A 12,367-nucleotide genomic window follows, 5' to 3' on the forward strand; every position below is an offset into this window, starting at 1 on the left:
ATCAATGCCTGACACTGACTTGGCATAGAGACAATTGAGGCTTGGATATTCTCTATGCCAGTATATGATGCCATGGCCAAATCAGGGTCTCCTTCTCACTTATCTTCTTACTAGGTGTCTTTTGTAACAGTTCAATAAATGAAGATATGTATATTTTGCTGAAACACAAGCATTACTGAAAATGAACAGTGAATTTTGAATTTAACTCATTGTTTGTGAGTATGAGATGCGTTTTTTTCTGTTCAGTTAAAAAGAATGTAGGCAAGTGCTTTGTTTTTGCTTTTAAGCAACTAACTAACATTCCTTTATTATTTAACATTAAACAGACAGATATGGAATGTAAGTAAACACTGATACTAACTGATTAAACCCCTTGGCTGTTTTCTAAATCACTGCTGTTTGCTTAAATAGATGCCACTGTTACTGTTGCATTCTGGAAATGGCTAATTTCCAACAATACTTTTTGAAATGAACAGATGTACCTGCTGTAATGTATTAAACACATACAGCACAATGTATATGGGAACATTTCTCTGCAACAGCAATGGTTCATTCTAGAAAAAGGAGTAGAAATAAAAATTAAGTCAAATGAAAAAAAAAAAAAAATCAATAAATAGCTGAGTTTCTTTTTTTTCTTAATTTAGACACCATAAAATGGGTAAAGTATTTTAAATTGTTGAATCGTTTCAATCTAGCAAGTATATTATCAACAATCAATCCAATTATACATACATTATATTCACATTTTCTTTTTATATCTACTTGCTACAAAATGTAACAACAAGGTAATCACAATTCAGAAACTCACTCCAGAACAAAGCCTATTTAGTTGCAGTATGGACATACTCATACCACAGCCAGTAGACAGGCAATAAAGCTGAGATAGTTTTGCTTAAAAAAAAAAAGTAGTCTATAATGGACAGAATGTACACAGCAATTTCAGCTGTTATGCATGTTCTTTTATCCACTCATGATGAAAATATTGCAATAAAATTCTTATCTATTTTCTAAATGCTTATGACCCTGGGAGACAATAATGGTGTTTGCTGTGACACTTTTTTTACTATATGATGTGGAATATTATATATGCTTATGTAAATTGAAATGCTCAAGTGTTCTTCCTTAAATGAGACCTAATTTAGGCCAAACACCTGTAACTAATAAAATAAAATCCTACCCTTAAAAAACAGTAAGAGCTGTTTTCCATCTACATGCAGTTTGTAGGTTTGTTTGAGTTACATCATGTTTAATCCAGAGAAGTTTAATGTTTACATATTTTTTGAGATTATAATTTTTTTGTTACAATTTTTCTAAAATGTGTTATAATTATATTGCTGCAGAATATTTTTTTAATTCAGCCCCACTTTATGCCCAGCAACACTCAAAGGAAACCAATTTAAATGAAAGTACATACAATCACAGACACCTACACAGGCTGCCAGGAAGCTCGAAACAACTTGTATAACAAAATCATGTATATATTCAGACTTAAAAATATTTCTTGGGTTGTGGAAGTGTCTGTCAGTGACTATATTGTCAGTTTAAATGCCTTAATTACTATAGGTTTTAATATAATTAATTTTAAAAGTTTATAAAATGAGTCTTTCTAAAAATGCAATACTGATTTGGAGAGTAAATTCACATAAAATGAATAAATAAGTATATTTGGTGGAATATATGGATTTCAGTAACTCTTGATATTATGAGTAGTAGCAACAGCTGAGTGATTCTATTTTTATTTAAGGCTGAACACCTTAAATGTCAGTTTTCTGCAGCAATACTGGAGACATGGAATGCCTTTATTTTGCAATATACAGTACCATATGTACAGATTCTTGCCAGAATAACTTTAACATCATACAGTGGTTTTCATGAATAGTGCATCACCATACAAATCCTTGTACTGTCAAACCTCCTTATATTTAAGGAACTATTTGAAATGTATATTTACATATGCAACGTTACAGTACATGAGGACTGTAGTTTTATCACCTAACTATGGTCAAACACTGTTAAAATAAGCCTAGTATGAAGATAAGCACTAAAAACCCTGATCTATAAATAACATCATGAGCTTGGCACAGAGAATATCCAAGCACTTATTGCCTCCATGCCAAGATCGTGACAGGTAGTGATTAAGGCCAAAGGAGGACCCAAGAAGACCCACTGAAGAGATCACTGGTATATTTAAAGTAATTTAGCTGTCCATTGAAAGTGTAATGTTTGGAACATTTTTGTTTAGTGCTTAAATCTTGCTTTAGTGTTTAATGCATCATAAGGCAAATGCAGCCATTTTCAAATAAATGGTTACAGTGTATGTTTGCAATGTATACAATCTTAGAAAGTAGTAATTGTAATAGTTCAACCATATTTTGATGCTAAAACTTGCAACATTCATGACCACCACTGTATTTGTACTGTAGCTGTTACAAGATGAATTAGGGTCTGTTTTGTACCCAGCCAGATATCATTGGAGTTCATTTCCAGACTATGTGAAGTCTTTCACAGTCAATGTTGTCCATTCTGCTGCCAAAATACCCAAAATACACCTGGTGAAAAGCTAGTGTCTAGGGTCACACAGGCTTGGTTCTACCACCAGACATAATGGACAATGCATGGGAAGCACTGCATAGGCTACATTGACTGTCCTCTACTGAGCTTGGACATCAACCCCATTGAATAACACCAGCAAACTTAGATTGCTATTGTGCTTTTAAAAGCCAAATTCATGCAATATGCTCTACAAAGCAATATAAAGAACTAAACAAACCATGGCTTAGTTCTGTGTATACGGCCATCTTCACAGAATCTCACAACCTGGCAATCTGCATAGACTGAAGGACTTTAAAAGACAACCATGGCGGGTCATCTTGTATTAAGCAGCAGGTATGTAATACCTCTATAATCATTCTAGTTCTGTACTGGCTATGTCAGCCAAAGCCAACACATTTTGTGTTCTAATTATTCTGGCAGGGGTTTATATGATACTGGTATAACAATCAAGAGTATTTGCAAACTATTTCTGTACCTTACCAATAAAGCAAGACAATGATTGGCTTGTTCTGGATCTTATAGTACAGTGAATTGACAAAGAACTGCCTTTCATATTGTCTCACTGTGACTTTGTTAATATCAGGTACTTAAGCATGTTGATGCTCCAGTTTAACGCAAAGAGAGAGAGAAAAAAAAGTAAAATATGGGTTATGATAAGTGTTTATATAATGCTGAACAAAATATTATAAACATATATGTTCTATTTTGACGTTCTTTGGAAACTATCCTTTTTACTTTCACTTTAGTGACCATCATTTTCCAAAATTGGGTTAATATGGAGACTGGCCACAAAAGAGCAGTACTATTGCAAAGAATTACAGGAAGGAAGTTAAACAATTTTTTTTTCTACTAATGAAAAAAAAATAGTTAAAGTGCTAGGGGCTGTACAATGCTAATTTGATTGTCATATATATATATATATATATATATATATATATATATATATATATATATATATATATATATATATATATGGAAGCATAATATTAAAGGTACATGTAAGAGGGTCCCTACTAGTTTTTTTGTGAAGATATTTAGATCCTTGATCTTTTGTCAGTGGTTTACCAAGCAAGGTAAGAACAACAACACTGCATCATACTTCATATAGAATGTCTCAACTTCCATTTGTCACCAAGGGTCTGGAACTCAGCATTCATCTTCAACTTCTCTGATTGGTGGAATCAGGCTGCTTGTAGATTTATATTGATTTACTTGATTGGCCATGTGAGTGCTCATGGGCTTGATTTGAATGTTCCGTGGATAGGCATTTTCTGGCTCATCTGTAAACCATTTCTTTTCTGCAAAACAGCAACATAGTACAAAACAGACAAGGAGGAAGAAGGAAATGTGTCAGTCTTGCATATTTCTTAATAGGGCAGAACCTCCTGAATAACAGCTGTACAGAAAAAGTCTGGTTGTGTGGATATTTCACTTGAATATAAAATAATACTATACACTATTTGTAAATACAGTAATTGTAAAAGAATGCTACTATGGATACCCGTATACTGTATGCATTCATACAAGTTACCTTTTACTGCTACCAATGTGCACTGAATTAGTGTTAGACATGTTCAAATGTTAAATGTTAAATGCTATAGGATTCTAATCGGCAGACATTTAACATTTAACATATTATTTTCTGAACTAAACTCTGGCACACAAATGTTATAGAGTGTACAACATTTTATATTTTACAATTCTCTCACCTCTATCATTTGGTTTCCAATTATTGTTTTGAATTAGTTTTTTCAATGCATTTACTAAAAAGTTTAAGCTCAGCAAGTTCAATACAATACTTTCTCTACTAAAGACAACAAAAACATGCTTTGTTAGTTCCACGCAATTATATTTTGCATCACCAATATGAGACTAAAAGTATTTCATTATTTGTCTTGCCTTCAACATGTGCAAGTTTCACTGTAATGAAAAAATACCCCCTCAGAATCATTACACCTCATTATCTGCAGCAATTCATTTGCAGTAGGGAAGCTCTCAATTCCTTACCTCTAATCACATATTAGTAATGTAAAAAACATCTATGAGGAACTACCAAGAAGCATGTTTTAATGGTCTTTAGTAGAGAACATATTTCAAATGACACAAGCTGAGCTCAAACTTAAATAAGTTTGTAGGATGAAATGAAAAAACGGAAACAATAAGACTTGGAAACCAAATAGCATGAAAAACACATGGATGAGAATCATTTAAATTGTGTGCACCCTGTTAATATTATTACAGTCATCAAATATATCAGTGTTGTAAACTCATTCTTTATTTAATTTGAACTTCCCAAGGTTTGTACGGTCAACGATTACTGAAAAAAATTGTAGTTAAAAAAACCTAAAAAACAAACAAACTCTTCATTAGTACCCAAGGTTCACTGGAGATTTAACATCTGAATGTTTAACGCTGGCCTAAACCATCACCTGGACAAGATACAAGCACGATATTCTTTGTCAAAACTGTTCAAGTTAGATAATTTACAGTATGATGATTTGTCTTGCTCAGTGATATCGGTACTGAATTTCAGATTTGAAAAATATTATAATTGACAATACTGTCCAAGCCCATCTGTGACACCGACGATATTTTCTGTTTTGTAAACTTAGACTTCAACACACACACGTGCAATCACACAACAGTTAATTTTACACAAAGCAAAGTTATTTTGTTTAAACAACACAATTAAACAAAATGTTGACGATGTATCTGTTAATAATAAATAAAAAGTAATAAAAACAAAATAAGCAGGTTCATTGGATTTTAAAAAAAGCAATCTTAAAATGGAGGGAAATAAGTTATGTGGACTAATTATGAAATGTAATTGGCTACAAGGGAAACATATTCCCAGCCGCATGCAATGTTATGGTGACATAACGAGCCAGTTTGCTTTGGCTTAGAAAGCAAAAATTAAAAAGAAGGGATTTTTTCATATAATTCTTCTCATCTTTATAGTTCACTATTCTTCACCAGGACAAAGTTACGATAGAAACCCCCGGCAGTTGCTATGGCATGCATAATCATTAACTTTCATACCTTGGCCCATTCTATTCATCCTTGTTGCACTTTAGAAAAAGAAGTAAGCTATGTAAGTTTTACATTGTTTTCATACAAATTTTATATTTAAACACATTCATTGACATGACCGTTTCCTACACTGCCCATCAAGCTTTAAATAATGTTTTGTTGTTATTTATATTTATGGAGTACAGTTAATAGTTAAAGCACTTTGTGTCCACTATGAAAGGTGCTACATAAAATAAAGATTGATTGAATATATACTTCGTTTACTTTTTGAATTAAAGATAACTAGTTTACATAGACTTTTTTTGGCCTCAACACATACTCAAGAATTGTATTTTCTCAAGACATTCTCAATCAAGGATGCATCTTGGTTAGAATATCATTTTAGTTCATGAAGAAGATTGTTATCTTTAATGTTTGGGCAGAGTAATATCTGCATTTACAATTAAAACTTTTCTTGAATTAAACATGTATATGCATTGTTTTAATAAAATTAAAATGTACAAGAAGTAATTTTAATATGCCACTCATTTATATAGGTGCAATGATGATATACATGTTGGGTGACATCAACATAATAGGAATATATATATAATTTTAATAGAATTCTAAGATACCACATTCCTGGAACTATGGTGCAAAATGTATTAATGCAAGGCACCATAGATTATTTACATTGTAAAAAGCGGTCAGTATAACATTTAAAATATATATACATTTATTTAATTTGATCATGTCAGAAAAGATGTTGCACAGATCTAAACAACCAAGCCTTTTAAAACTCATGCTAAAATCAGTTGTGAAAAATACAAATATCTCTAAACAGATAGTTGTTTAAAGCTTTTTATAATGGTGAAGAAAAAAGCACTTCAAAACATCCACATCCTTCATGCTCAGGAGTAGTTTCACAAGCCCACCTCAAAAAAATAATACAATGTGGGAAGTGTGATATGAAGAGTTGAAACTCACAGCATTACACATTGTTTTCTCTTAAAATACAACTTGGCACAAAACATTATAGAACATTATTTTTATTTTTTTTTATTTTTTGTTACTGTATTCCTCCACTTTGCAAATATGTGCACAATTCATTCAAATTAATACAATAATAAAGTCTAAAATACGAAATCAGTTTGTAAAAATAGCAGAGCGACATCTTCAGAATGTCAATGGAATCTCATACAGTACACCATACTGTTCAAAAACTGCTTTAGACTAAAATACAGCAAGACTGGAAAATCCTGCTGTCACACAATACTACTTGGTTTCATTGTGAAACACGCTTCGAAAACATTACTTATTTTATTTGCAATTGCTAAAATTATAATGTCGTGAACTAACTAGGCCTACAATAATACAATCCTGTTTGACACAAAAAAGATCATGCTGTGTACACTTCCTGCAATTAACTGCAGCCCACAAAGCGTGGTGGAGACACTAAAGTGATGCTTTCATCTTTCACACTCCTTAACTCACAAAAAACAACACTGACGCCCTTCTTTCAGGACAGTTCTGGTGTAATTTGTTTGTTTTCTTTGGTTATTTCGAAACTGCCCTCTAAGATTTTATCAGTAGTAAAACAATAGTTCTCTAATTGTTAGATTCCTACTGTATGTGTTTCTTTCTCAAACGGTCTTCATGTGTCTCTAACTCACTCACGTTGTTCTCTAACTGTTTAAATATTACTGTGTGTATTTCTCTCTTTGAGGCTGCGTGGTCCAGGGGGTTAAGAAACAGGTTGTAACTAGAAGGTCCCCAGTTCAAATCCCAGCACAGCCACCGACTCACTAGACCCCGAGCAAGTCACTTAACCTCCTTGTGCTCCATCTTTCAGGTGAGATGCTGTTGTAAGTGACTCTGCACTGATGTATAGTTCACACACCCTAGTCTTGTATCTTGTAAAGTGCTTTGTGATGGTGGTCCACTATGAAATGTGTTATATAAAAATAAATATTTTTATTATTACTGTCTTAAATGTGTGTCAGTTACTTACCATTTTATTTGTTCATTAACTTCTATAATTGTTTCTCTCGTTTTATTATTACTGTGAGTCATGCTAACTGTCTTCTCTATTGAAGCTTATCATCGTGTAACTTGAACTGCATTCATTCCCTGCCTGTCTCCGAGGGAGTCTCCTCCCAGCCACTCATATTGGCATGCCCTCTACCTTCTGTTACTCCTCCCCTTTATTGCTCCCTTTCAAATTATATTTTTGGTTGGCAAATCACATATTTGAACCATTGCAAAAATCTTTGACTAAAAAGATCTTTTGTCAAAAATGACTTGCAATTCGTGTGCAATGCTTTTGTCTGCCTTTAATGTCATTCTTTGCTTGTTTGGTATTTTACATTTTGCAATTTGATTATATCACTTTACTCAAAGACCAAAGAAGCTGTCTCATCAAATGATTATTTTTGTCAGTCACTGACTGACTCCTGACTATAGAGTGTAACATATACACACACACGTGCGCGCACACACACACACACGCACCAGTGGCGGCTTGACATAAGAGGCTACACTGGCTAAGCCTACCTGTAATTTTGTAAAAGTAAAAAAAGTTTACTTACGTCATGCTTTCAAAGGTCTACTGTACTGCTATTGGCTAACATGCAGCCTCAAAATGGGTGGGATTCTGTGTGTATTCCACCTGCAATCACCCTCTGTCTGTAAAGATTTACTGTATTTGCATTGGCTACACAAGAGAAGCTTGTGGTAGACAAGCAATGTACATGCAATTGTAGACCTCTATTTCATAAATTTTTACTATAAAAGATTTTTTCTTAAGTATTTATTTTCGAGAAATTTCTAGAAATTATAAATTTCCATTGGGGTATATATATATATATATATATATATATAATTTTAAAAAGTGCATTTTATCAAATTAAAAAAAGGACTACAGTAAATTATAAAACCTGTATTTGTTAATTTTTTTAACTGGAGCTTGCCATATAGAAAATGTTTAATGCAATTATTACAAAATACATTCTCCACCACTTACACCACACATGGTTAATTCGGGCAGCCATTTATATCGGACAAATAGCATTTGCCATTTGCCATTCCCATTGATTTCATTAACAAAGGCATTGCTTATACTGTGTTACGCACACCGTATAGTTTGGGAAAAAAGCTGTTTGGACTTCGTTATGTGCTGTTCACATAGATTTAAATAACAAACACACTGCTTATACTGTAGCAATCGCTCTTATTAATCCACAAATCAGCTGTTTTCCCCTCATTACCTTGCCATTCACATAGATTTCAATAATAAAGGCAGCACTTTACTGTAGTAAAAAAAGCTTTACAGATCGATCAATCAGCTGTTTGCACCTTATTACTGAGTGGTTACCCTTCTACTGTACCTTGGCTATTTAATCCCTGTACGCAGTGTCAGGTTTATTTACAGTTTGAAAAAACAACACTGACTGCAACAGCAAGCAAGCATGGCTGGAAAGAGAAAAGCGATGAGTATCAGCACTAAAATTCAGTGTAAATAAAATGTCTCTGTAGATGTTGTGTGCATGCTAAAGCATGCTTGGAACTCTGTCAGTCAGCAAACAATGCAACGTTGCTTCAAAAATCTGGGGACAATGTGGGAATGGACCTGATTATGGACTGGAGAAGGGGGTGGGAGTACTCTGTAAATAATGTGTGTTTATAAAATGGGTTAATCTTGTTCAGATCTATTAGTGCTCTCTGTGTGTTTTGGTGCTTGTGTGACTTAGAGCTGAAAGACTTTTTTGAGTGTGTCACTGAGGGGGGTGGGGACAGGTCTGACACGACCAGTCAGAGATAGGGTTTGTTGACCAATGAGTGGGGAAGGGGGAGGGACTTGTGTGTGTGTGTGTGTGTGTGTGTGTGTGTGTGTGTGTGTGGAGATGACAGTTTGAAAGAGAGAAGCGGGATCTGGTGGGAGAATTGAGAGCCAGAATTAAGAGAGGTTGAGTTTATGAGTGAAAGGAGAGAAATGAGAGCCGTTGTTCACTAAAAGCTAAATAAATAAATAAATAAATATAATGGTTTTCTACTGCTTTGAACCACAACTGTTGTCTTTCTCATTATATCCTGGAAACCTCACAGCTCAGTGCTACAATATGTAAATAAATCCTGTTTGTCTGCGGGGCGTGCCAACTTCGACTTCCGTCTCAATCTCCCGCCTGTCACTCAGCAGCGAATGCGTACATTCATGGTTTTAATACACCTTTTTTATTGGTGTAGTGAGTGACTTAATAAAGATTTTAACAGCATGCACGCTTGTCTGTTTTGATTACTGTACCGGTGACTGGGGGACATTTTGAATGTCAGGTTATAAGTTTATACCGTCCACTGCTTATTGCAGATGAATCACATTAACACAAATGCACTTGTTCTAAGCAGTGGTGACTGTATGTCTATAATAAGCTGTATTTCACTTTATATATCACATTTCAGGAGATACTGTACATGTGTAATAATCCTTTACTAACTGAGTTACTGCTACTGTAATGTAAATAGTTTATTTGCGTCACAAACTGGGTCGTACTCTGTGGAATATCTCTCAGTGGCAAGGAGAGTGGAGAGCTGTGTAGACATGTCTGGGCTGTATATGGGGTAATACACATGTCTGACTCTGTTGCATGTGCTGTACCTAGTTCAAGTACTTTTTAAAGGCAGTTGTCTCTCTAATGTAAAACAGAGTAAACGTGATCCAGTATCTGCATCGGACATGTATGTTCCTTACTCCCTGTATAAACATCCTGGTTTATGGTAGATGTACAGTACTCATGTGCAGTTCAAACAGAATGTATTGTGCTATTAAATGCAACAGTCCAGTGTTTTTTATTATTATTATTATTATTATTATTATTATTATTATTATTATTAACAACTGCCCTATGTGTTGAATTAGTTGAGGTGCATAAGAACAACTTCAGGAGTAAAATGGTGTTGTGTGTGAAAACGCAATAAAAAGAACAGTTTCCATTATGCTGCAGTTAAACTTCATGATGATTAGGAGCAACTGAATGCAGTAAAAATTACCAGAATTTAAAATGACAGGTTTCCAAAAATCTATTACATAAAGTTTCTGTTGTGAACTTCTCGTTTTCGTTCTTTTATAATGTTTATGCTTGTTACTTTTTTTTAATCTATCTGGATGGTTGCTGTTGTGTTGAAGGGGGATGGCGATGATCAATGTGATGCTGAAATCAAAACAATGACCACATGCATACTACCATGAAAATGCACAACCATGAAGTAACACAAACTGCATGAAACAAAGAGTGTTCTCTAATAAATGCAAATGTCAGGCGGTAGGTATAAAAAGTGTCATGCACACAAAAGAACATCAAACACCTTTACTCATGCACGTACTTCTGTTTTTCTCGTGAATCCCTGGTCTTGGTGCGGTTTTGCCTATTTGCTGTTGGGATGGAGTGGACAGATGAGCTCTTCTTGCTGGACGAGTGGGAGGAATGAGAAGAATGTGATAAACTTGTTCGTGACTGGCCTGCGTTGTGGTCGAACTGCATCAAACAGAAGATGAGGTCTGTCTGGACAAGCTGAAACTCGTATGGAGGGTTGGCAATAACATACCTGGAACAAAACACAAATAAATGATTATCTTTAAGTTTACCAGCAACAGAATGACCGTGTTAACATGCGTAGAACATTAAAACCTAATAGTAAATATAAAAAGGCATCATATGTCTATACTGGTGATAAAAGCAGTCCAGTTTAAGTTTACATACATGTATCTTTACCAGGCTCTGGGGGTTCAAATTCAAAATCCGCAGCATCAAAAATGTTGCTGCTCGGAGATGTTGTGTGGTCGAAGCCAACATGTGTCTTAGTGTCATGTGACTTACCGTTTAGTGCATTGGCTACTTGCACCTATATGTGCGTCTCTTAATCGGTAAATTCCAAAGCACAGCATGTTATAAGTTTTTAATGCTTTGCAAAATAGGTCACCATAGCGGCCACCCTCCTGAAAAACAAAAATAAAAGTTGCCATTCATATTTTGTACCACAAGATCGTTTAATTCAAAATAGTTACTTAACACAATGGTATTTATATTTCCACGCTGAAGACAAACAGTGTCTTTAAGAACCGAGGCACTTATTTCTCTTAAGCCCAGATTTCCAACTTTCCAGAACTACTGTATGGTATGTACTGTACACTCAATATACTACTGCACCTGTGCCAAAATACTGCTTGAAAAGAAGCACACGATAAAGATTCTCTATAAATACACATGCTTATAATAATACATACATGCATATTAACAAGAGGGTTTTTGTATGTTCTCTTACCCCCAAGTCTGCAAAGGGACCATCATATAGTGCTAACTGTGCAACACGACACCTGTCCCTATTTGCAAGTGTCTGTGGTGTGCTATAGCCACCACGTAGCGCATTTTCTTCAGCCAAAAGACCCTCCAGCTCTGGTGTAGCTCCACCTGTTACTAAGGTCCGTATCAATGTGAGAATATTATCATTGAAGTATGTCTGCAGAGATAAAAGAACAATCATTAAACAAACACCATTAAAAGTCACAATTGAAGACATTCAAATTGGAAGTTATCTAAAGTTCTGTTATTTAAACTGCTGTCTCTTCAAATATTTTTGTGTGGCAAGTGAAAAGACAGCATACGCCAATTATTGAATTTTCTTATTTTCCCATTTGGCATCATCGGTATCCTTTTTAAACACTGATTGGGTCTGCTTTTCATGAAAGAATAACATTTTTAAAAAGATGTATGACAACTACTGTAATACCACTGTGTTCATTTTACTTTCAGAA

General features: G+C 34.4%; 1 protein-coding gene across 33 annotated transcripts in view; it reads right to left on the reverse strand.

The window, feature by feature from the left end:
* Nucleotides 1-3,521: 3,521 nt before the first annotated feature.
* The window catches only part of LOC121325589 (calcium-activated potassium channel subunit alpha-1-like), a 132,443-nt gene continuing 123,597 nt past the window's right edge, over nt 3,522-12,367 (reverse strand). For 24 of the 33 annotated variants that reach the window (XM_041268346.1, XM_041268345.1, XM_041268343.1 and 21 more), the window contains 5 exons: nt 11,878-12,072; nt 11,433-11,551; nt 10,939-11,160; nt 5,593-5,621; nt 3,522-3,851 (listed from right to left, as the gene is read on the reverse strand). In XM_041268346.1, coding sequence (XP_041124280.1) covers nt 3,700-3,851; nt 5,593-5,621; nt 10,939-11,160; nt 11,433-11,551; nt 11,878-12,072 — 717 coding nt within the window. In that variant the 3' untranslated portion in view covers nt 3,522-3,699. The remainder of the gene's footprint in view (nt 3,852-5,592; nt 5,622-10,938; nt 11,161-11,432; nt 11,552-11,877; nt 12,073-12,367) is intronic. The other 9 variants (XM_041268376.1, XM_041268375.1, XM_041268374.1 and 6 more) reach the window with 1 other exon arrangement.

Source organism: Polyodon spathula, chromosome 13 (genome assembly GCF_017654505.1).
Source record: "Polyodon spathula isolate WHYD16114869_AA chromosome 13, ASM1765450v1, whole genome shotgun sequence".
In the NCBI taxonomy this organism is placed as follows: domain Eukaryota; kingdom Metazoa; phylum Chordata; class Actinopteri; order Acipenseriformes; family Polyodontidae; genus Polyodon; species Polyodon spathula.